General features: G+C 46.9%; 15 protein-coding genes across 15 annotated transcripts; 9 read left to right on the forward strand and 6 right to left on the reverse strand.

Moving 5' to 3' along the window:
- Positions 1–76: 76 nt before the first annotated feature.
- KL911_001683 (uncharacterized protein) lies at positions 77–1,672 on the reverse strand (the record flags this gene model as incomplete). Its single annotated transcript, XM_043196668.1, has 1 exon — positions 77–1,672. The coding sequence occupies one exon, from the start codon at positions 1,670–1,672 to the stop codon at positions 77–79; it is 1,596 nt and encodes a 531-aa protein (XP_043055444.1).
- A 296-nt stretch (positions 1,673–1,968) lies between these two features.
- Positions 1,969–3,213, reverse strand: KL911_001684 (uncharacterized protein; the record flags this gene model as incomplete). Its single annotated transcript, XM_043196669.1, has 1 exon — positions 1,969–3,213. One exon carries the CDS (start codon positions 3,211–3,213, stop codon positions 1,969–1,971), a length of 1,245 nt encoding a protein of 414 aa, XP_043055445.1.
- Positions 3,214–3,276: 63 nt separating this feature from the next.
- On the forward strand, positions 3,277–3,666 carry KL911_001685 (uncharacterized protein; the record flags this gene model as incomplete). Its single annotated transcript, XM_043196670.1, has 1 exon — positions 3,277–3,666. One exon carries the CDS (start codon positions 3,277–3,279, stop codon positions 3,664–3,666), a length of 390 nt encoding a protein of 129 aa, XP_043055446.1.
- A 108-nt stretch (positions 3,667–3,774) lies between these two features.
- KL911_001686 (uncharacterized protein) lies at positions 3,775–6,813 on the forward strand (the record flags this gene model as incomplete). The annotated part of the gene is made up of 1 exon (XM_043196671.1): positions 3,775–6,813. One exon carries the CDS (start codon positions 3,775–3,777, stop codon positions 6,811–6,813), a length of 3,039 nt encoding a protein of 1,012 aa, XP_043055447.1.
- A 65-nt stretch (positions 6,814–6,878) lies between these two features.
- On the forward strand, positions 6,879–7,181 carry KL911_001687 (uncharacterized protein; the record flags this gene model as incomplete). Its single annotated transcript, XM_043196672.1, has 1 exon — positions 6,879–7,181. One exon carries the CDS (start codon positions 6,879–6,881, stop codon positions 7,179–7,181), a length of 303 nt encoding a protein of 100 aa, XP_043055448.1.
- Positions 7,182–7,350: 169 nt separating this feature from the next.
- On the reverse strand, positions 7,351–7,749 carry KL911_001688 (uncharacterized protein; the record flags this gene model as incomplete). The annotated part of the gene is made up of 1 exon (XM_043196673.1): positions 7,351–7,749. One exon carries the CDS (start codon positions 7,747–7,749, stop codon positions 7,351–7,353), a length of 399 nt encoding a protein of 132 aa, XP_043055449.1.
- Positions 7,750–7,831: 82 nt separating this feature from the next.
- Positions 7,832–9,778, forward strand: KL911_001689 (uncharacterized protein; the record flags this gene model as incomplete). Its single annotated transcript, XM_043196674.1, has 1 exon — positions 7,832–9,778. One exon carries the CDS (start codon positions 7,832–7,834, stop codon positions 9,776–9,778), a length of 1,947 nt encoding a protein of 648 aa, XP_043055450.1.
- Positions 9,779–9,842: 64 nt separating this feature from the next.
- KL911_001690 (uncharacterized protein) lies at positions 9,843–11,507 on the forward strand (the record flags this gene model as incomplete). The annotated part of the gene is made up of 1 exon (XM_043196676.1): positions 9,843–11,507. One exon carries the CDS (start codon positions 9,843–9,845, stop codon positions 11,505–11,507), a length of 1,665 nt encoding a protein of 554 aa, XP_043055451.1.
- An 8-nt stretch (positions 11,508–11,515) lies between these two features.
- Positions 11,516–12,874, reverse strand: KL911_001691 (uncharacterized protein; the record flags this gene model as incomplete). Its single annotated transcript, XM_043196677.1, has 1 exon — positions 11,516–12,874. One exon carries the CDS (start codon positions 12,872–12,874, stop codon positions 11,516–11,518), a length of 1,359 nt encoding a protein of 452 aa, XP_043055452.1.
- A 37-nt stretch (positions 12,875–12,911) lies between these two features.
- Positions 12,912–13,972, forward strand: KL911_001692 (uncharacterized protein; the record flags this gene model as incomplete). The annotated part of the gene is made up of 2 exons (XM_043196678.1): positions 12,912–12,958; positions 13,027–13,972. The coding sequence occupies 2 exons, from the start codon at positions 12,912–12,914 to the stop codon at positions 13,970–13,972; spliced, it is 993 nt and encodes a 330-aa protein (XP_043055453.1).
- A 1,210-nt stretch (positions 13,973–15,182) lies between these two features.
- Positions 15,183–16,085, forward strand: KL911_001693 (uncharacterized protein; the record flags this gene model as incomplete). The annotated part of the gene is made up of 1 exon (XM_043196679.1): positions 15,183–16,085. The coding sequence occupies one exon, from the start codon at positions 15,183–15,185 to the stop codon at positions 16,083–16,085; it is 903 nt and encodes a 300-aa protein (XP_043055454.1).
- A 23-nt stretch (positions 16,086–16,108) lies between these two features.
- Positions 16,109–20,233, reverse strand: KL911_001694 (uncharacterized protein; the record flags this gene model as incomplete). Its single annotated transcript, XM_043196680.1, has 1 exon — positions 16,109–20,233. One exon carries the CDS (start codon positions 20,231–20,233, stop codon positions 16,109–16,111), a length of 4,125 nt encoding a protein of 1,374 aa, XP_043055455.1.
- A 78-nt stretch (positions 20,234–20,311) lies between these two features.
- Positions 20,312–21,376, forward strand: KL911_001695 (uncharacterized protein; the record flags this gene model as incomplete). The annotated part of the gene is made up of 1 exon (XM_043196681.1): positions 20,312–21,376. One exon carries the CDS (start codon positions 20,312–20,314, stop codon positions 21,374–21,376), a length of 1,065 nt encoding a protein of 354 aa, XP_043055456.1.
- Positions 21,377–21,421: 45 nt separating this feature from the next.
- KL911_001696 (uncharacterized protein) lies at positions 21,422–21,877 on the reverse strand (the record flags this gene model as incomplete). Its single annotated transcript, XM_043196682.1, has 1 exon — positions 21,422–21,877. The coding sequence occupies one exon, from the start codon at positions 21,875–21,877 to the stop codon at positions 21,422–21,424; it is 456 nt and encodes a 151-aa protein (XP_043055457.1).
- Positions 21,878–21,975: 98 nt separating this feature from the next.
- KL911_001697 (uncharacterized protein) lies at positions 21,976–22,730 on the forward strand (the record flags this gene model as incomplete). Its single annotated transcript, XM_043196683.1, has 2 exons — positions 21,976–22,507; positions 22,573–22,730. 2 exons carry the CDS (start codon positions 21,976–21,978, stop codon positions 22,728–22,730), a joined length of 690 nt encoding a protein of 229 aa, XP_043055458.1.
- Positions 22,731–22,849: the final 119 nt, after the last annotated feature.

A 22,849-nucleotide genomic window follows, 5' to 3' on the forward strand; every position in this document is an offset into this window, starting at 1 on the left:
AATAAGGTGTGCTTTTACTCTGATTTTTTGTCAAGCTATTGACACATGTATTAATTATGGCAGCGTCGATCGACTTCTATAATCCAGCCAGGAGACGGGTCACATCGTCCATACCGTCATGTTTCTGGTCCTCCAGCCTCTTTTTCACCACCTCTACCAGATCGTCAGTACTCACCAGCTCTCCGTCATCTTTCTCGTTACCGGTACCTAGCACCTTGACTCTGACCTGGCCCTGAGGATACTCTTCTTTTCCCAGGATCACCGCTAGAGGACATCCCGCCTTCTCAGCAGCCTCGAATTGCTTGCGCGGATTGGCCTTGGCTTTGTACAAGTATTCGCATTCAATTCCTGCCTTCCAGAGCTTCGCAGCGATAGCCATCCTTTCCTTCAAAAATCCGCTCCATCCCTCACCACCACCAAAGGCCATCACATAAACCTGGGTAGAGGATGCCCTGATTTTGTCTGCTAGTTCTGCCCTCTGCTTGATAAGAGAAAACAGCCTCTCCACGCCAAACGAAACACCAACGCAAGGAATGGATGGAGCTTTCTTTCCCTTGGAGTTTGTTCCTAGGAACATTCCAACTAGACCGTCGTAACGGCCACCAGCAGCAATAGACCCGACGCCAACATACTCAGAAGCATCCTCGTCGTCTTTCTTGGATTTCTTAGCCTGGGCCTTCTTCTCGGCGGCGTCCTTAGGAGGCGCACTCTGGGACGTCACGGCCTCGTATATCACACCTGTGTAGTAGTCCAAACCACGGGCCAGAGACATGTCGAAAGAGATGTAATGGTCGACCTCAAACGCTTCGACATAGTCTGCCATGGTGGTTATTTCGTCAATACCCTGTTTTGCGGACTCGTTGGCCATCAAAACTGGATCGCTGGATAACTTGGCCAGAACGGCTCTCAGGGTTCCATTGATTTTCACATACTCACCGATTCTGTCAGCAACTTCCTCTGGCTGGTTCTTTTCTTCGCACATCTCCTTCTTGACAGCGTCCCAAGGAGACTTGTCCAGTTTGTCCACGGCAGAAGATACTTTACGCACGTCTTCTTCTTTGACTCCACAGACCTGGAAAATACCGTCCAAGATCTTCCTGTGGTTCAATTTAATCTTGAACTCCTTGATACCAAGCCCAGTAAGACCGCAGACAAGTATGTTCATAACCTCTGCGTCTGGGACCATGGAGTCGTAGCTTCCTGCAATGTCGAAGTCACATTGGTAGAACTCCCTCATTCTTCCCTTCGTCATGGCAGGCTGGTCTCTTCTGTACACTTTGGCAATATGGTACCTCTTGATATTGGATATTCCATTCATGGCAACGTATCTGGCGAAAGGAACCGTCAAGTCGTATCTCAAGGACGTCAGTTCACCTCCTTGGTCCTCCAGATTGTAGATCAACTTTGAGTCCTCTCCGTACTTACCAGCCAGAATTTCTCTCAGCTCAAAGACCGGGGTATCAATTGTGACACCGCCATGGGATTTGAAAAGGGATGTGAGTTTGTTGAAAATGGCTTCTCTGATAATCATATCCTTATCTGCCCAGTCTTTGGTGCCTTTGGGGGTCTTCAAGTTAAACTGTTGCGACTCCTTGGCCTTTTTGCCAGCCGCTCCAGCGGCTGCGGCTGCTGCTTGAGACGATGGTGCACTGGTAGAAATGCTCTGCGACATGGCTCGACAAAATATATTATATCTTTTGAGCGAGCAACAATTGAACATAGAGACGAGCTACGGTCAATATTTTTCATCATTGGTTTGTGTGGTGCACGACTTTTGTATGACGGGGAACTTGTCGTGAGTGTTTGCTGAATATTCTTCCTGAGTACAGTAGAGGGTCAATGGCTGCGGTGTGACGGTGTTTATTGGACTCGTACTGATATGCCAGCTTTGAGTTTGAGAAGTAGGTTTTTGCAGTCAGTCGCTGGTGCATTAAATATTTGACGTTCTTAATTGTAGATTATTGTACACTATTTAAATTTCTCTACTATATAGTCCTCACCGTTCTCCTGGTATTCTTCTTTGCTGATGAATAAGTTGTCGAAATCACCCACTGATGAGCTTGTCAGTACATTGGCTCCAACCCAGGAGTCGAACTGTCTTTCAACTGTGTCAGGCGAAAGGTAGGTAATGATAGTGTAGTCTGAAATCAGTCTAGCGAGGTCTTGAGCAATTCTGTGCTCAAGGTTTGGAATTCCAGAAAGCGAGCCGGTGAAAACAATGTTCTTCAGCAGCTCCATGTACAGAGTAGCTGGAGCTTCCAGGCTTTTCATGGACTTTAGGATCAAGTTAGAGATGCCTTCTGCATCTTGAGGAACCTTGAGATGAGGCAGTTTCTTCGAGTACTCGGCAGGGTTGAACAATGGCTCTGCCAACTTGTACTGTTCGATGCCTATGTCTTGGATCAGACGTCTATTTGGGAGCTCGTAATTTCTAAACTCTATTTGGGAGTGAGACTCGTATTGTGGATAATTTGTCTGTGGAGGGAGATTCTGTTGGTCAGGCGACATGGGGTACAAGGAAGCGTGCAGGAGCACATTTTTAAACTCGGCTAGAGAGGTCGATATCTGGTATGTTCTGAAGGATTCACTCATTGGGACCGATTGGAATGGTTTGGGAATGAGGAATGCGTCGACCGGTTCGTTGGGGAACTTGGACTGGATGAAGTCCAAAGCAAACGGACTCAGGAAGTCGCCGCCAAATTTGGTGAATTGGATGCCTTTTGTGAGCACAGATCCATTACTAATGGGAGTGACGCTGACGATATCGTCATCGATGTCCACGACAATCGAAGAGGAAGGCTTGGAGACAGCAAACGCGGTGCACAACTGCCTTTTGAGCAGCGAAAAAATGGGCACTTCAAGCTCTTCGAAAGCGACCTGACATGCCTTGACTTTATTTTTTTTGGTGTTCCAAGCGTTTTCGGTCACCACCAGGGGACTTTCGTTCGACTTCAGTTTCAAATCAGAGTACAATTGTGCCCAGTGTTGCGCCATGGCGTCCCAGTTGTAGACTATGCCCTCACTGTACATTGTGTAGATATTATTCTGCGGATACAGGTCTATGTCGTCTCCAAAGACGTAATCGCCCTTGTCGACAGATTCCCGCGAGTACACTGTGGGCAACACCACCGACGGAATATCAAAGGTTGACAGGCCTGCTTTAGTGTACGACGAGTTTGAGTCGACAATCAAGGAGGGAAAGTCGAATTCCATAGCGTTGTTAGAAAGTAAATAAAATTTCGCGAGAAAACAAAGTTGGATTAATCCAGCCTTACCATGTCACAGCAGGACTACGAACGGCTAAAAAAGAAACTGAAAGACGCACTCAACCGCAAGAAGGAGATCGACCAAGAGATTGCAAAGCTGGAAGAGGATATCTTCAACAAAGAGACCGCATATTTATCGGAAGGAGCGCAACACGGGAACATCATCAAAGGATTCGAAAACTTCACGAAAACCACCACCTCGATGTCGTCATCGCGAGGGAAGAAAATACAGTTCACAGACGAGGACCGCATATTCTCTTTGAGTTCCGCCACCTACGTCCGCCACCTGAAAAAGATCAACAGCGGCCAGATGCAAGGAAGTCTGAACCCGTTGCTGGCCCAGTACGACGACGACGACGAAGAAAGCGAGGAGTCCACGCCTCGCAAGAGACGAGTCTAAAAACAGGCTGTGTGATACATCGCTGTCCAGATACAGTGCTTGTGGACGACCGTCGCTTTTGCCCTGTAGAATATATAAAAAACAGCGTCGATAAAATTTTATCTGCTAATGCATTTGACACCAGACGAGATCGCCAGGTTGCAGGCCCAAACAGGCAACATTCGCAACATTTGCATTCTTGCGCATGTTGATCACGGCAAGACTACCTTGTCGGATTCCTTGCTTGCCTCCAACGGAATCATTTCTCAAAGAATGGCAGGCAAAGTGCGGTATCTTGATTCCCGTCCAGACGAGCAACTCCGGGGAATCACGATGGAATCTTCGGCCATCTCTTTGTATTTCAAGACCATTTCGCGGGCGCAGGAAACATCCATTGTCAATGAATACCTAATCAACCTGATCGACTCTCCGGGCCACATCGACTTCTCTTCGGAAGTCAGTACCGCCTCCAGGCTGTGTGATGGTGCTGTTGTTCTGGTAGACGTGGTCGAAGGCGTCTGCTCGCAGACGGTCACGGTGCTGCGCCAGGCGTGGGTCGACAGACTCAAGCCAATCCTCGTTCTGAACAAAATAGACAGACTGATCACAGAGTTGCAGATGACGTCGGTTGAGGCCTATTTGCATCTATCCAAAATAATTGAGCAGGTCAATTCGGTAATCGGGTCGTTCTTTGCGGGAGAAAGAATGCAAGACGATATGCTGTGGAGAGAGAAGGTTGAGAGAGGCGAGGTGGAGGAGTATGTGGAGAAAGACGACGAGGACATCTATTTTTCTCCTGAGAAGAACAACGTTATTTTTGGTTCTGCCATCGACGGCTGGGGTTTCAATATTGCTCAGTTTGCGGTGATTTACGAAAAGAAGCTGGGCATCAAGAGAGATTTGCTCCAGAAATGTCTTTGGGGAGAGTTCTACTTCGACCCGAAGACGAAAAAAGTGATACCGGCAAAGGCATTGAAGGGCAGAAACCTGAAGCCGCTTTTTGTCAGTTTTGTGCTGGATAGCATTTGGCACATCTACGACACCATTCTGGCGAACAAGGACACAGAGAAACTGGAGAAGATTGTGAAATCCCTCGGAATAAAGGTTCTGCCAAGAGACCTCAGGTCAAAAGACACAAAGCAGCTGATCAACACCGTTATGAGCCAGTGGCTTCCTGTCTCGAACGCCGTCCTGCTCACCGTTGTGGACAAGCTGCCATCTCCGTTGCAGTCGCAGAAAGAGCGCATTCCTCATATTCTAGACCCTACTCCAAGCTCGGACATGATCGACTCGAGGCTGAAAAAAGACATGGTAGAGTGCAACAGCAAGGGTCTTGTCAGCTGCTACGTCTCAAAAATGATATCTGTTCCCGAAGACGAGCTCCCACAGAATCAGAAGCAGGCCATTGGCGAAGAAGAGCTGCTTGAGCGTCGCCGCCAAGCCCGTCTGGCCGCTCTTAAAGCGGCAGAGGAAGCCAAAAAGCTCGAAAAATCATCTGGGGAAGACGACTTTGGCGTGGTCAGGGATTCGGGAGAAGTGGAATGGGAGTTCGAGCAGGAGGAAGAGGAGGAGGAGGCGGAGGTGAAAAAAGAAGTTGTTATTGGGTTTGCCAGGATCTACAGCGGCACTCTTTCTGTTGGACAAGAGCTGACTGTGTTGGAGCCTAAATTTGATCCGCTACACCCAGAGGAGCACACCAGCCATGTGACCGTTACTCATCTGTACCTCCTGATGGGTCGCGAGCTCATCTCGTTAGAAGAAGCTCCAGCAGGAAGTATCGTTGGTATTGGTGGTTTGGAGGGCAAGGTGCTCAAAAGCGGCACTCTCATTTCTCCGGGCGTGGTGGGCGTGAATTTGGCAGGTATCAATCTGAACAACCCGCCAATTGTGAAGGTTGCAGTGGAGCCTGTCAATCCGATCCACATGGACCGTTTGGCGCGTGGGTTAGAGCTCTTGAACCAGGCGGATCCTTGCGTACAGACGTATTTGGAGGATACCGGGGAGCATATCCTGGCAACGGCAGGCGAGTTGCATCTTGAGAGATGCTTGAAGGATCTCCGTGAGCGGTTTGCTGGCATAGAAATTACGTCTTCGAAGCCTGTGATTCCGTTCAGAGAGACAATATTAGGTCACGTGGAGATGAATCCACCAAAAAGTGAATTGGGCAGGGGTGTTGCTGAGATTAAGCTGGACAAGTACCGTATCCTGCTCGAGACGAGGCCGCTTCCGGAGAAAGCTACTAGCTTCCTTCTGGAGAATAAGGCTTCCATCGCAAAGCTTGTCCGTCGGCATATCAGAGGAGAAGATGAGGACGAGGCTATTGTTGGTAGCGTGCTCAGCAAAACAGAATTTTCTGATAGATTGAAAGAGGCACTGGAGTCCGGTAACAAGTCCAAGATGAAGGACAACATCGACTGGACAGATAGCCATTTGCGCGTCATTTCGTTTGCCCCAAAGCAAGTGGGCCCCAACATCTTGTTTGATACGCCAGACAATCGTCTTCGTCGATTGCTCGGTACCGACTCCAGATCTGACAAGTTCGAGTATGAGGACAGTTTGTTGAACGGATTCCAGATCGCATGCTTTGAGGGCCCATTGACAGCAGAGCCTACTCAGGGCGTCGCTCTTTTTGTCAAGAGCATTCAGGAGCTAGAAGAGGCTATTCCTGTGAATAACATGGCTGGCCGCCTGCTTGGCGCCACTAAGGACGCTGTGCACAAGGGTTTCTTGGACTGGTCGCCGAGATTGATGCTGGCAATGTATTCTTGCGATATCCAGGCTTCTGCAGAGGTGCTCGGTAAGGTGTATGCGGTGATCCAGCGTCGTCGCGGAGCTATCATCAGCGAGGAAATGAAAGAAGGTACTCCGTTCTTCACAGTGAGCGCTCGTATTCCGGTGATTGAGGCATTTGGGTTCAGTGAGGAGATTCGCAAGAAAACCTCTGGAGCGGCCTCTCCGCAGCTGGTCTTCACCGGCTTCCAAATCATCGATGAGGATCCGTTCTGGATTCCAAGCACGGAAGAAGAGCTGGAGGAGCTCGGCGAGTTTGCGGAGCGTGAGAATATTGCAAGGCGGTACATGAACGAGGTTCGTCGCAAGAAGGGCCTGTTTGTTGACGAGAAAGTGATTCAGAACGCTGAAAAGCAGCGTACACTGAAGAAAGACTAATTACGTGCGCAGCACAAAATTGTGTATAAAACGGATTATAGTAGCGATTTTTATACTCCCACGGTATGGGATTGTTTAGCAGAGAAAAGACACCTCAGGCTCCAAATCGCTCGAAGCGAGAAAAGTGCTGGGAAAGCAGGGACATATTTTTCAAGTGTTTGGACAGGATTGACGTTGTGAATCCGCTAGACAAAAATGTGCAAGGGAAAATCAAGAAAAACTGCTCTAAGGAAGATGCCCAGTTCCAGAAGGACTGCGTGGCCTCGTGGGTCAAGCACTTCAAAGAGAAGCGTCCATTTGATATTAAGAAAGAGCAAATACTGAGGGAAGCGGCAGAACAACAAGCGAATGCTCAAATAGACAAGTGATTCGGATCGTGTAAATAAGGGCTTATCATTTTGAATGTATATAGATGACTGGCAAACGAGCCTCAGATTACAGAAGCTGGATCGCGCGAGCTCTCTGGGCATGCGATGCTCAGTGTAGGGATTGCGAAGGAGATGTGTGGTGTGCAAGTTTAGCATGACGAGCGGCAAATCAGCTCGTCCCTTTCACTATTTGCATGAGCTGGCCAAATTTCTCTTTGTTCTCTTCAATCTCTCCTCGCAATTCAGACACGCGAGCGTTGTATAGTCGCTCGCAGATTTCTATCACCAGCGATTCGTTCATTCTGTAAAACTCCAAATCTTTGTCAGAAGAGTCTATGAGCCCGTTTTCTAGCATCAGGTTGTTGTAAAGAGCCAGCAGCTGGCTTTCAGACGGTGTCCACTGCGGACTATCTTTCATTAGCGGATTTTCTTTCGTCCTCTGTAGAATGGTGCCCATGTCGAAGTTCTTACCTGAGGAGGAATGCAAACAATCAAAAAGCGTTTGACATATCAGCAAAAGCGTCTGCGTAGCGTAGTTCTCGGGAACAGTCAAATCTATCCGCTCCATAGAGTAAATTTATTTTTATGTACACTATTTGTTTATTTACCGATCCGAAAAAAATATAGTACTCATTCTTGGATCTGTCTCTATGCCTCTTCGAGGTGATTCGCAACTGACTTCGCTGGCCAACGATTTGGACGGATTTCAAATACACAGTTCCGGATCAAAGGCTGGCATGAGGCCGGAGCTGAGGGCCTTGCCTGATCACTCGAAGCTGTCCATGTCATCTAAACGATTATCGTTAAACGTGCCTTTAGATCCGCAATTCAGCTCCAAAATTCCCACGCGCTCGCCCTCAACAAAGTCTCTCAAACTGATAGATCCTCCGCACGCAGATAACTCAAGGCTCCCTGTTGCCAAAAGATACTATAGCGACTCCAGACACACCGATAGCAAACCGTTCGTGAATCCTCCCTCTGGAATACCGGCTTCAAGGTCCATGCACCATATCAGCTCGCACGCGGTGTCTGCTCCATCCTATTTAAGTCCTACAACGTCCTCGTTGAACAAATCGAGATACGAGAAGGAGAACGTTCCGCTGCAAAGAAGACAGAGCCTGAAACAGCCTCCAGCAAGAGGAATGGTCTCGTCGTCCAGTGTTGCTGATCTCAAAATCCTGAAAAAGGGAGATAGAAAGCCAGGGACAGATCGTCTTAATATTCCTCCTGCCCATCGAATTTCGTCCATTTCCTCAAATAGGCCGCGACGCAGACCTGTCTATTCGGAAGAGGAGCTGTATAAGCTTATGGAGACCAGCTCGAAAACGGCCAATCAATTCCGCCAATTTTTGCATTACTCCGTTCAAGGTTGCCATGAGAAGCCACCACTTAGTCCACATGATTTGGCGAGTTCAGATCCTAGCATGTACCAGCAGCTGACCGTGTATGAACGAGGTGAAATACTGAGGAAGAGAGAAATATATTTTACGGGAGAGAGAAGCGTGAAGGCACGAGTTGACAGCCAAAACTACAGCTGCAATTTTGGATTCGACGACAAGAACAAGAACTACAGATGTGTTGCTGGAGACCATATCAATTACCGATACGAAATTCTGGCTAAACTTGGCAAAGGATCCTTTGGCTCTGTAATATGTGCCAAGGACCACAAGACACAGCAGCTCGTGGCTATCAAAATAGTGAAAAACGAAATGGACTGGTCTGTCCAGGCTATGAGTGAGATCAAGTGCATGAAAAGCCTCAGCGAATGCTCGCCCAACATAGTTCAGTATTTTGAGCATTTTCATTTTAGATCGCATATTTGCATTGTCACAGAACTGCTTCTTATCAATCTCTATGAGCTCATTGAAATCTCAGGGTTCAGAGGATTGAGCATGGGATTGCTGAAGAAGTTCGGAAGAAACACCTTACGCGGGTTGCAATTCATCCACCAGCAAAACCTCATTCATTGCGACATGAAGCCAGAAAACTTAATGCTGGCTTACAATCATCAACTTGGATTCCACGTGAAAGTGATAGACTTTGGGTCTTCTTGCGAGCAGGACCGCCCCACTTTCTCCTACTTGCAGTCGAGATTCTACAGAGCACCCGAAGTGTGCCTCGGAGCCAGGTATAACCACAAGATCGATATATGGTCTTTTGGAGCAATCATGGCTGAGCTATATACGGGAACTCCGCTCTTTTATGCCAAAGATGAGTATGAGCTTCTTGACTTCTTTGTCTCCTACTTTGGTACTCCTCCCAGAAGTTACATTCTTGAGCTCCGCACACAACTACTGAGGGAAGGGCCGATCATCAACCTAAACAGACCATCGACAAATTCTGTCAATTTCCGCGCACTGTTATGGAGAGCGTTCAACGATGACGGATCGCTCAATTCATCATATCTGCATTCAAAGAGAAATGGTTGCAAGTTCAAGCCATCTTCTTCCAGCCTGTCTCGGCATCTCGCTCGCTATTGCAGCGAGCCTGGCACGAGTTTCGAGCACTTTGTGGAGATGCTCAATGGCTGCTTCACGTGGTCGCACCACCGGAGACTTGACTGCGATAAGCTTCTTTCCATGCATTTTTATCAATAAAATAAATAGACTTCCGTGCACCACGGGTCCCCAGAAATCAGGTAGAAATAAATTATCAGACAAGATGAGCAACTCTCCTCCTTCGACCTCAAGTTCAGGGAAGGGACTGTCTATTCCGCAAAAGCTAGCCCTCAATGCGATTAATGAAATACAAAATCGTTCCAATAACTATCTGCACAGCAAAAAAGGCGGAAAGGGCCTTGAAGAAGGGCGCAAAAGAGCAGCTTTAGCTGCTGTGATCTCGACTGTTTCCTCAGTGGGTGCTGAACGACTATCAAAAGCAGAATTTGATGAGCTGCGAGATCTAACCGAACAGGAGTCTCCGGACAAAGTGCATTTCATGGACAAACTAACCAACAAGTTGATAGATGCACTCCCTCGACGTTCCGATGAAACAATGGACGAATTGAGAAACCGATTGGAGGACCGGCATAGAGCAGAACAGCCAGGACTGTCTATAAAGAGGATCAGCAGAAACTTCAAGACACTGAGCTCGAAAATGGATCTCGTGTTCAGTCTTCAGTATTCCATTATTCATGTCATATCCTGGGACCAGCCCTCATTGACACTGACATTTCTGATCCTCTACACGTGGGGCTGTCTAATGCCCTATCTGTTTCTTGTTTACCCCGTTCTCTACGTTCTAACAGGGGTTCTGATCCCGAACTATCTCTACCGCCATCCATTAGCAAAACCAGATATCATTCCTACCCGTGCGCGCGGTGATAGCTCAATATTTGGGTTTTTGCGAACTGAAAATGTCTGGGAATTGGACAGACAGCGCATTTTGCTCGAGAGAGGCAGAGCACTCGAACGAATGCTAAGCCAGGAGCTAGAATTGTCCTCAATTAGCTCCAGAACATCAACAGACTCAGAAGACGAGGGGAGCTCTAGTCTATTATACGAGGTGCTGACAGCAGACTCGAAGAGCAACCTGATGTTAAAGGCTGTTCTCGAGGAAGACGAAGAGACCACCGAGAAAGGGCGAAAGGGTGTGGTGGATAAAGTGAAATTGCTAATCAACATGAGGGACTTGCAAAATCTGACCTCAGACCTGATCAAGATGATGACTCGCATGCAAGATAGCATCTACGAAAATTACAGTTTTAAGGACGAGAAACGAAGTACCAAGCATTTTTTCAACCTGGTGGCATTGATTCTCATAACAGTAGTCCTTGGGCCTTACATTCCATGGCGAGCAATCTTTATTATCACCGTGTGGATACTGATTCTTCTGAAGCATCCCAAACGCCAGCATATTCTCAAACAGCTCAAGCCAGCGACGAAGCACAAGCTCCCTCCAAAGCAGAAAACTGAAGTCAAACGCAGAGCTTCTAAGCTTGGTGAGTTGATAGTGGACGATGCTCCACAATACAGGACCGTCCAAATATTCCAAATCGAAAAACAGGACCTCATCAAGCCTTCCGTTTACGAACTTTACATGTATTCACCATCGATTTTCAATGAATCTGATACCCTTAGAATACAGAAAAAAAGGCCCAAGGGGACTACCAATCTTTCGCTGGTACAAGCTCCTAGCTCGAGCTGGAAATTCACGGAAAAAAAATGGACAGCAGACACCGATCCGGGATCCTGGTGCCTGGAGAACGGCGTCTTGGATGACATGGAGATCGATGGAGAGTGGGCGTACGACAAGTCCGGCGAGTATCGTCGTCGCCGTCTTGTACGTGAGGTTGTCAGATACAGCAGGCCGCCAAAAAAGCGATAGGGGCTCAGCTATGATTCCTGCACTAGTCCATCGAAAAGTCGTCTGAAGCACTCGTTCATAGGGTTATTGAAATGAGAATAAGGATCTGTCCTCGATAATGTCTCACCACACAGGTTGCAGAAGTAGGTTCGGCACCGGGAGCATGTCATTTTATTGCAGCCATCCGAACGCTGGATAAGTAGGGAGCAGGATGGACAGCGGACAATCCCTGCATCTCCTGATTCAATCAGCTCTTCGAACATCATGTCTGAAAGATGCTCCTCAACAGCAGAAACGATTGCTTTCCTGCCATATTTGAAAGCCAGATTGTTGCGCGCCTGGGAATCTGGTTCATGCTCGAGCCAGAGTTGGATATCTTCCAATGGGATCTTTTCTCCAAGATAGTTTCTGCAACTATTGAGGTCGCCGTGCCACGAATGTAGGCACCCAAAGCAAAATGCCATTTTGCAGTCGGGACAGATACAGAGTAAGTTGTTCTCGTCTTTGCGAAGAAAGTATTTTGCACAATGTCTACGAGGACACTGTGCTACTCTGAAAGGGAACAGTCGTCTATATCTTTCGAACTTGTATGTTGTATTGAGCTTCCAATACCTCTCTGTCAGTTCTGGGTCAACTATTCTGTTGAGGAAGTCTTTTGTCAGCATAACTTCGAAGAATTCTCTCTCGAATTGCTTCAAATCCTGGTTCATTACGCCTCGCGACAATCGATCGTTCGCTTCCACATAGGCTTTGGTGCAATCAAAAGAGGGACAATGGATGTTATCGACTTCTCCACGAAGTATATTGGAGGTAAAATATTCTCTCAAGCACTCGCTGCAATAAATATGGCCACACGAATTAAATCTTTGTACCGCAAGACCCTTCTTGGCGATCTGACATATCTCGCACATAAAGGTAGACAGGTTGAATTGAGCTTGTTTTGCCTGCAAATCTGCCTCCAAGTACTGCTCGTACTTCTGCTTGTCAAGCACCAAGGGCTGCGATAAATCAATCACGCCAAAGGCATCACGGCTTCGCTCTTTTAGGTAATCGATAATGGAAAAAAGCACAACTTCGCGATAATCCTGCCACAGGCCTATCAAAGAAGCCACTATTGCATCCTTGTTACTAGGAACTATCCATTGAGCGCCACGGAGCTCCAAATGTGGAGGCTCTTCCTCAGGATACTTGTCTTGAAGCATGAAACAGAGCTCTATGGGGCTAAGATTAGCGATTAGCTGCGTCTGAACGCTATTTTCCAAACGGATCTCCAGCTCCTTATCTAATGCAACCGGAATCATGAGACGTCCGGATTTGGCCGAAATGTCCAGCTCGATCTCTGGATAGATTGCTTTAAGACTTTCAAACTCCTCCTCCACATCTAGCATAAGGAAACCAATTTTTTTTTTTTTCATAGTTGACACGATGGATAGATCGACGGGGTTTATCCGCACATTTGATGCTTTCCGTAAGTGACTCCAGTGGTTGTTACTGACTCAGCAGCAAAGATAGCACCATCGCAGCAGGTGCGGTCCACCAGGGGATCATACTCTACCATCATCACCTATCTGTTCATTTTGTTTCTCGTCTGGGTCGAGGTTGGTGGATATATCGATGGTGCCATAGATCACCAGTTTACAGTTGACGAATTGGTGCGCAAAGACCTGGTGATAAACCTAGACCTTGTTGTTGCCATGCCGTGCAATTACATACACACCAACGTTAGAGACTTAACCGATGACAGATTCTTAGCAGCAGAGCTATTGAACTACCAAGGGACGACATTCAACATTCCGCGATGGTACGAGCAATCTGCAAAAAAAATCGTCACACCTGAACTGGAAGCGGTTCTGGAAAGATCGCTTCAAGCTAGGTTCCAGTACCAGGGCGAACACCATGACGAGGGAGCTCCAGCTTGTCGTATATTCGGCGCGATTCCAGTGAATAGAGTCAAGGGAGAGCTTCACATCACTGCAAAGGGGTACGGGTATAGAGACAGAACGCGTATTCCCGCTGAGGCACTGAATTTTACTCATGCCATTTCAGAGTTTTCATTTGGAGAGTTCTTCCCTTATCTGGACAATCCGCTGGATATGACCCTCAAAACGACAGACTCCCATTTACACACTTTCAGATACCACTTGAACGTCGTGCCGACCCTTTATCGTAAACTAGGAGTTGAAATCGACACCAACCAGTACTCGCTCTCGCTCACAGAGTCTTCTGGCAAGTACGTTCCTGGCATATTTTTCCAGTACGACTTTGAGCCTATAAAGCTCGTTGTGGAGGAGACGAGATTGTCGTTCTGGCAATTTGTGGTGCGTTTGGTAACGATATTGGGCGGAATTCTCGTGGTTGCCGGATGGTTATACAAATTGCTTGACAAGTTGATTATGATCACACTTGGCAAGGAGTTTGCCAAAAGGGGCCAGGAGAAGAAGGAAGGCGGTTTGCTCGATAATGTCGAGGATTTCGAGAAAATATAGAAGCCCTGTTCAATTCAGCAGAGCCTGGGCGTCTTCCTTATATCCCACACCTGGTACAACTTCCGTGTATCGGATATATTCGTCGTCGTCAAAAGTGATAATATCCCAATACTTATAGACCATCATGACTGCAAACAAGTTACTGAGAGTGCTAAAAATGAGTCCGTCCGCGTAGTGGCTCAGAGATGTGCAGATGTCATAGCTGAAGACGTACAGGAGACACTCAGCAGCGACGAAAAAGAATACAGAGAGGCAAAGCGCTTGTATGGCCCACCAGTTGAGTACAAGAGTGACGAAGCATATGAAAAACTGGCACATCAGGTACATGAGAAGCAGCAGTCCGTTGAATATGAAGTAGAGCACGAATAGAGGGATCGTCTCGGCAATGTTGATGATGCTGGTCCATTTATTAAAGGTGAAAATTGCCACGCCGTAATTGAGCACGAAAACGCCAAGAGAAGAGCCAACCATGGCTGCCATTGTGTGCAGGGAGCCGTCGTCCCAGAAATTAAGACTCGAGAGTCCCGCGAAGAATAGTGTCCAGCAGCAAACGCCGGTCATGGCTACCTGGAAGCTCACGAAATATGCGTACATGGAAGATCCGCTTGGAGATACTCCTGTGTCCACTATGATGCAGGATACCGTGAACAATATATAGCTCCAGAAAAAAGCGAGCATTTCTTTTCTCCCCACTGCAGTGTACCTCAATCGCACGTTGTATACGATCATCAGAGCGACTATGAGCGAGGACATGTGTATAAATGACGTTCCGATCTGAAATATTATAGTGTTGGAAATATCCACTGTGCGCGCGTAGCAATCCGGAATGATCCCCACAAAAGTGGCGTTGTGCGCGTGCAGTGGATTGATCAGTGTGCACAGAGGGAGCGAAGTTCGTGTGCAAATTCTGGAGAAGTCGCCAATCATAGAAGATATCTAAAATCGAAGCTATTCTGGCGCGTTAGATATGATGATAACAGAATTTTGTCAACGTAAGCTTTTAAGGAGTAGACGCTTCCGACGCACATTGGCCGTCTGCGGGATTTCACAGCAGCTGGAATCTGTCTACTTTTGCGTCTACCGCAACCACTGAAACATGCTGGCGCGGTCCTGGTCAAAAATTACCCGATTAGTAAGTGGCAGAAATTTAAAAGATCTCTAATTTTCTTCCAAATTTTTCAGTTTCAAGACCTCTCCCCGTGAATCCGCCATGTCTCCTTCAGCTGCTGACAAAAAACAATCTGCGTCTGCCAGAGTGCTTGGGTCTGCCTCCGCAGGTATTTGCGAAATAGCTGTCTTCCATCCGGTTGATACGATTTCCAAGAGACTCATGAGTAATCAAACCAGAGTCAACAGCTTGGAAATCTTCAACAAGGTGATTTTCAGAGAAAATGCGACCAAGCCAATTGGTCAGCGACTGCTGAGTTTATTCCCGGGTCTTGGTTATGCCGCTTGCTACAAAATCTTGCAAAGAGTGTACAAGTACGGCGGTCAGCCTTTTGCAAACGAGTTCCTGACGACCAACTTCAAAAAGACGTACGAGGACGTGTTTGGAGCCAAGACCGGTAAGGCACTGCTCTCTGCCACTGCCGGCTCTCTTATTGGTATTGGAGAGATTATTTTGCTGCCTCTCGATGTGCTGAAGATCAAGAGACAGACGAACCCTGAAGCTTTCAAGGGTAGAGGTTTCTTTAAAATCTTGAAAGACGAGGGACTTGGTTTGTACAAAGGATGGGGATGGACTGCTGCGAGAAATGCCCCCGGCTCCTTCGCTCTGTTCGGTGGATCGGCGTTTGCCAAGGAATACGTTTTCCACCTGAAGGACTATTCCTCTGCCACGTGGGGCCAGAACTTCGTTGCTTCGATTTTCGGTGCCTCTGCTTCTCTGATCGTTTCCGCTCCTCTGGACGTTATTAAGACTAGAATCCAGAACAAAAACTTCGAGTCCAACGAGTCTGGTTTCACCATTTTGAAGAACATGGCCAGGAACGAAGGTGTCACCGCTTTCTTCAAGGGATTGACTCCAAAATTGCTGACCACCGGTCCTAAGCTTGTTTTCTCGTTTGCTTTGGCGCAGACTCTGATCCCAGCCTTTGATAGATTACTTAATTAGCCTGCCTGTATATATACAATTAATTAGAGAGAATTCGCCAATTGCAAAATCAATGGGTGGCAGTTGAGAGGCAGACGTGGCAAATCAACTTGTATCCCAGCTTTGAGTAACACTTGTATATCTAGGAGAGTGCAGTAAACGAAGTTGAACTTATTTGGTTCCGACAAAGGACCAAAACATCCGTCCACGTCGGCTAAAGCAGAAATCGACTTGACATTAGCTTCCACCTTACTCCGCCATAATTGCAGATTGGGTTTCACACCCAAAGCGAGCTGTTGGAACTGAAGACTACGCCGAATAGGATTCTTGTAGAAATTGTCTTTTTCCGGAGCAAAGAGCAACGAGTCCGTGTTGAATAACTGACTGAAATCGCATTGGGTAGCCAGATGGAAAACATCATCAAATGCAACATATTCTTGCTTCGTACTGATGAAATAGTCTACCAAGCTCCTTTCCACTTCAACGGGAACCATCGCATTTTTCAGCGCAAGATAGTCTGATAAATGGCGTGCGCAAAGAGAACGCAGCTCGTCGTCGTCGTCAGAAAGGAAATCAAATAATTTCAGTCTTACCTGAACACCATAGCGATCGTCTGCGGTATGAACAGAATTAAACCCAATGAGCGCATTCAAAGATGCCATTCTAGCTGGAAACTCGCTGCCATCATCGCTCAGGCGTCTGACTGTCTTGAACCATCTGTCGAACTCCAATGTATCCAGTTGCTTTCCAACCAAAGGTCCTAAGGCCTCAATCACACTCATTTCAATATCGTCGTTTGTGTGCGATTTGAGTAGAGAGAACAGACTGTGTACCATCTCGGGGTCGTCAAATTCCGCCGTTGCCAAAAGCTTTTTCAGTCGTCTCAAGGCGAATGATTTAACGTAGTCCCAATCCTCGCGCTGGCAAAGATCCCATAAAATCCGGATTACTTCAGATACCACATTATCCGGAACATCTGCATCACAAGACTCGATAGCAGCCACACGCACTTCGTAGACTGAGTTCATTGCAAGCTCCAGAAAGTCAATAAACACGTCCCATTTGCCAGACATTTTGTAGTAGTCCAAGAGTATTTTTGCACAATTCCTAAGAGCGAGCTGGTGCGATCCGTCAAGCCCAGAACTCTGCTCTTTCTCAATAAACCAGTTGCCCAGAAAAGCAACCGATCTTGGATCCAGTTGGCACTTGGTGAATTCTATTAGCTTGAAATATGACAGTTGAATAGCATAGTTCTTTTTCTTCAGCATACTAGGCAGACAGCACAGAATCAGGTCCATGTATTCCCTGGGAACCTGAGACCATTCATTTTTTAACTCTTGTCGAGTAATCAATTCTTGAACAGCCAAAATTGAGCCGTGGACGGCATTGAGGTTTCCTGGCTTTTGCAGCAGCGCAGAGCATTCCTCAAACACGGTCTCAGAGGACACCAGAGCAGGAAGCGCTCTTGCGGCCATTTCGCGTAATTTCCAGCTTTCGTTACTCAAACAGGCGAGAACAAGTGGCTTGAATTCTTGCAAACCCTCATAGCCAGGCGTGGCTTCGAGTCGCGTCAACGTTGTGAGTACTGGATACATTTTCTCCACATTGTCTCTTGTGAAACCTTTACTGATGGCATCCGAAAGGGCTTCGAGAAGGACGCCGCGGATAGTTTTGAACCTGGAAAAAAACAATCGTGCAGAGATAGTAGAGAGATGACTGTTATCAATTTTCTTGCTCCCAAATAGCTTAGTCTGCAAGGCAGCAAAAAGCATCACTCCGCAATTGCGGACGGCCCAGATTTTGGAACCGAAAGAATCCAAAGCGAGTTGCAGTGCCTGTCCAACGTAATTTGCAGACGTCTGAGACAGAGAAGAATCCACAATGATGGCCTTGATCGAGTTGATGGCGTTCACTTGGGGAATGTTGGTGGATACTGCTGCAGTTTTGTCAATTGGTAGCCTTGCTGTTTGAACGAGACTATCCATAGTGGAGGCTATCAGCTTGTTATCAGAGCGCAGCATAGCGGTGAGAAGAAACGGTATACCGGCAGATCTTCTTGTAATAGAAATTTTCTCGTTCTTGACCAGATGAAGGGTCTGTGCAAGCCATTCCTGGGTGTAGCTGGATTTCCTACAACATGCCACATATGTAGGGAAAACGGAGGTGAACGCACCCTTGTGCCTGACCGTTGCTAGTTGCTCCATAAGAACTTCACCTATGAATCGGAGTTGCTCTTCGTCTATGGTGTACTTCGAAATCAATACCTCGAGCAAGTTAGTTGACTCTTTCAGAGCTCTCCAACAGTAATTGTACACCACTTGTGATGCCTTTCCGTACTTTGCCTCCAAATCCGCACTGTATGCTTCCACCTCCTCCGGTAGGTTCCCCTCAGGAGAATCGTTTTGCAGCACATCTTTTGTGATATGCCAGATATCCACGCAACAATCAATCAACGCAGGAACGTGTTCTTCCAAATCATCACTCTTGACAGTGAAAATATGCTTGAGTGCAGAAAAGTGTCCTTGCACACTGGCTTTGAAGCAAGCTTCACCCAGATTGTGCGTGGAGTTGATTTCCTGTCTCAAGCTCTGCAGCAGCAGCTGCAGGACAGGATCAACATCAACGCCTTTATTCCTCTTATGTCCGACCAGGAACTGAAAGAACTTGCCCGCAAAGTCCACACTCTTACCCTTCATGTCGCACAGTAGCAAGATACTTCTCTTTTGAGCAAGCTCGAGATCCACAAACAATTCTACGTCAACAGGACACATTTCGAGAAATTCGCAAGATAGTGAACGAATATCATCGTAGTCATCAGACAAATGGTCGATAAGGATGCGAATCAGGGGTGGCGAGTAGACCTCCATTGAGAATGGAAAATCAATGTGTCTGAACTTGTCGAAGTAGCGTTCGTCAACTCTTTTATCGAGACCGGATTTCACCAAAGATTTCAGGACTGCGTAGCTAAAAGAAACGCAGTGATACGATGAACCTGGACGCAGATTGAATAGCACTTTCTCCAGCAAGGCTGCAAGAAACTGCTGAGCGTTAGAGACAAGCGTCTCCTTGTAGACTATCTCCTGCTCAAACCGGCCATAGTCCTTTTTGGCCAGACTCTTTGCGTCTCTGTCCAGAGCGTACGACGAGTCTCTGATCCTGATAATAAAAGTGTTGAGCAGCGAGAGAGAGGCAGTTCTTGTCTCTAGATTGGTTTGGCAAAACAGATGGTCAGTGGTGTCCTTCAGAAGCTGGTACACTGAATTTTGTATAGGCATGGCTCCTTTAGGAGAGGAAAGGAGCAAAGATAGTACAACCAAGCGCAGCTGATCATCCTGTTGCAACAACAAAGCTCTGAACTCATCGTAGGACAGAAATCTGGTTGGATCGGAGACAATTGCAAGATCTTGCGCAATTCTCAAGCAGCCAAGAAATATCGGTGTGTTTGGTCTCACCGCGTCAAGAAATTTTTCGGTAGCAGGGATGCACGTTTTGAAAAGATTCGGTAGCAGGTAGGTTTCTGTATGTTTTTTCAGCTTTGGGATCTCCAAGTTATGAATCACAGGCTCTTTCCACAAGGAAAGCCAAGAAGAGGAGTCGTGTTCTGTGTATAGCGTCTTGAGAAGTGAGGAGAGAGTCTTTCCAATACAGCTAGCTAGAGCATTGCTCCATATGTATTCTAAAGCTTCTCTGATAAAAAACGGACGCTGTTGGATCACATAGGCACTCCACTTTTGCTCGTTGATAAGATGGTCCAACAGGAAATATAATGCTCGAGAAGAATATGAAAGCTGAAGACATCGATCAATATATGCTTTGAAAATATGGTCTCTAGACGGGGCATGCTCTATAAATAAAACCAGCCTTGCGAACATGTCTCGAAGACATTTCCCCAGTGGAGCCCCAGACTCGTTCCAGAAATCAATAATGTATTGTAAAAAATAGTCTGATCTATCAGTGACCAAAGACAGGATCTTGTCCTTGTTGCCGACACCGTTTTCGAGGAGTCTCTGCGACCGAGTGAGCCAGATACACAATGTACTGCACGCAGAAACACGATCCGTCTCGAGCTGGCTACATATAAACGTGAAATACTCTTCCAGCTGAGGCTCCACCGACTCGTCCGCATTTTTCAGCCTGAGCAATGTCGCCCTGACACGTTCAAGCTGCATCTGGAGGTACGTGCCAGGAAATAAAATTTTAACCAGCTTCGCGAAACGAAAATAATTTACGTGTTTTGTCAACTCATAATGGAAGATAAGTACATTGGACTGGCGCTGGCAATCAGTTCGTCGTTGGCGATTGGAGCGTCATTTGTGCTCACGAAGAAAGGGCTACTGAAAGATGGAAGCGGCGGAGAGTCGTACTCGTACTTGACGAATCCGACCTGGATCCTTGGTACCTCGCTCATGGCTATTGGAGAAATTGCCAATTTCGCGGCTTACACGTTTGCCCCTCCTATACTGGTGACTCCTCTTGGAGCTCTTTCTGTTATTATTGGTGCTGTACTGGCCTCTATATTCTTGCGGGAGGAACTCGGTACCCTGGGTAAAATGGGATGTGCCATCTGTTTGCTTGGCTCGGTGATCATCGTGCTGCACGCTCCAGCAGACAAAGAGGTGCAGACCGTGGATGAGATCCTCAACTACGCAAAACAGCCGGCCTTCCTGCTATACGCTCTCGTGGTCGGAGTTTACGCGGTGTTCATGATCTACAAAATCGCACCTAGGTTCGGAAACCAAAACCCAATGATCTACATCAGCATTTGCTCCCTGGTGGGATCAATCTCCGTGTGCGCGATAAAGGCATTTGGGATTGCCTTGAAACTGACGCTTCAGGGCAGCAACCAGTTCACACACCCTTCTACCTACTTCTTCATCATTGTGGTGGTCGTGTGCATTCTGACACAAATGAACTACTTCAACAAGGCGCTGGCGCAATTCGATACTTCTATTGTCAACCCACTGTACTACGTGACATTTACCACGGCTACATTGTGTGCTTCCTTCATTTTGTTCCGAGGATTCAACACCACCTCGTCTGTCAACATCATTTCCTTGATTTGCGGATTCCTCATCATTTTCAGTGGTGTCTTCTTGCTGGATATTTCCCGTCACGGTTCTGACACAGAAGAACTCTTTGCTACGAAGAAAGATGGATTATCCGACATTCCATTAAACTCTGACCTGTCTGCATACCAGTTCAGAAGATCAATGCAAATGAGCAGACCGAACCAGGACTCTGCGTACCACCATCTAAATAGCGACCCATCCGACCGCCTTCGAAGACGCTCCGACAGTTTCGAATTAAATTAGCCCCCGAAATTCAGCAAGAATACATAGAGACCATATACACCTCCTTTAGATATCGTCAATATCCAGCTCCTCCTCCTCACCGTCTTCACTTTCGTTTCCAAATTCGAAGTTAGCGTCGTCGTCCACATCTTCACCAAATGTATCCGTTTGGTTGATCTTTGCTGTTTCGGGAAGCTCTCCTTGGGAAATCAGCGTACGAGCTTCGTCCGCGGTATATTTATGCACCACATCGGCCTGGTTGTCCTGGAACTCTCTCAAGGCAACAAGAATGATGTCTCCTTGCGCCATCCAAACCTTCTTTCTCAGTTTTCCTCTGATATGCGCAATTCTGGTCACGCCGTCAAAACAGGCTGCTTGCACGCGGCCATTACCAAGCATTTTTGTGATCTGTGCGTACTCCTGTTGCTCATCCTTGTAAATAAGCTCTCTCTTCTGAGACCAGTTCTCGTTCTTCCCTCTTCTTCTATTCTTTCCTCCTTTGCCCTTTCCTTTATTAGCCATTTTGTCCAGAACAAATCTAGTAAAATTTTTTTTCACCTCAGAAAAATGGCTGTGCCAGAACATCTAATATTTATTCATTACCCGGAACCTTTTAGGCCATGGACTCCTTCGAGGCGAGAGTCTATCTAACCAAACAGCTGAGCTCGCTCACGCCCTCGAAACAGGCTGCTCAGCAGTGCGCAAAGTTTTTGCTGAAACACAAGGAGCTTCAAGAAGACCTTTACTCTGTTATTTTGGAGAGTCTCGACGCCGCAGACCTGAACATTCGCATCAATATCTTCCAATTCCTAGAGGAACTTATTGTATACTGCCAGAATGACTCACAGAAACCATACGTATCCTCAATTATAAAGGATATGAAATTAATACTTACCAAGATTCTCCCGCCAAAGCCTGATAATGTATCCTGCGAGACCAGATTGTTAACAAATCTCCATGCTGCTTACACGATATTGGTAAACATCTCCAAATCGTGCATGTTCACTAACCTCAAAGAATACAAAGCCAAGTACAGTTCCAACTTGCTAACTGATATGGATAGAAACAGGATCGAGCTTCAGCTCCAGTTTGACGAAAAACCTTTATATACAGAAAAAGAGCTTCCAGACTCCATCGATACCCAGCTAGAATGTGCGTGGGAGTTCCTGCTGGAGAAAAGACGCCAGTCGCAGTACGAACGTCTTTTTATAGATAAGCACCATGTACAGTCTCCGACAGAGCCCTTGCAGGACACATTCACGAAAACGCGGAAGCAACTTTTGGCTCGGATCGAGGCCGACAGAGAACGGCAGAAGCGTGGCAAAGAGAACCTTTGGCAAATAAACAGGGAAAATGGATCAATAACGGAATTTGATCTCGTTTACGATACGTTCCACCAGTTTGACATTATTGAAGATAAACCCCTTATAGACGAAATCAACGAACTATATGATAACAGCAAATACGGAATGCCACACAGACAGCAACCAAGCA

This window comes from Ogataea haglerorum (genome assembly GCF_019207285.1).
Source record: "Ogataea haglerorum isolate 81-453-3 chromosome Unknown 81-453-3_NODE_4_length_651989_cov_98.092404, whole genome shotgun sequence".
In the NCBI taxonomy this organism is placed as follows: domain Eukaryota; kingdom Fungi; phylum Ascomycota; class Pichiomycetes; order Pichiales; family Pichiaceae; genus Ogataea; species Ogataea haglerorum.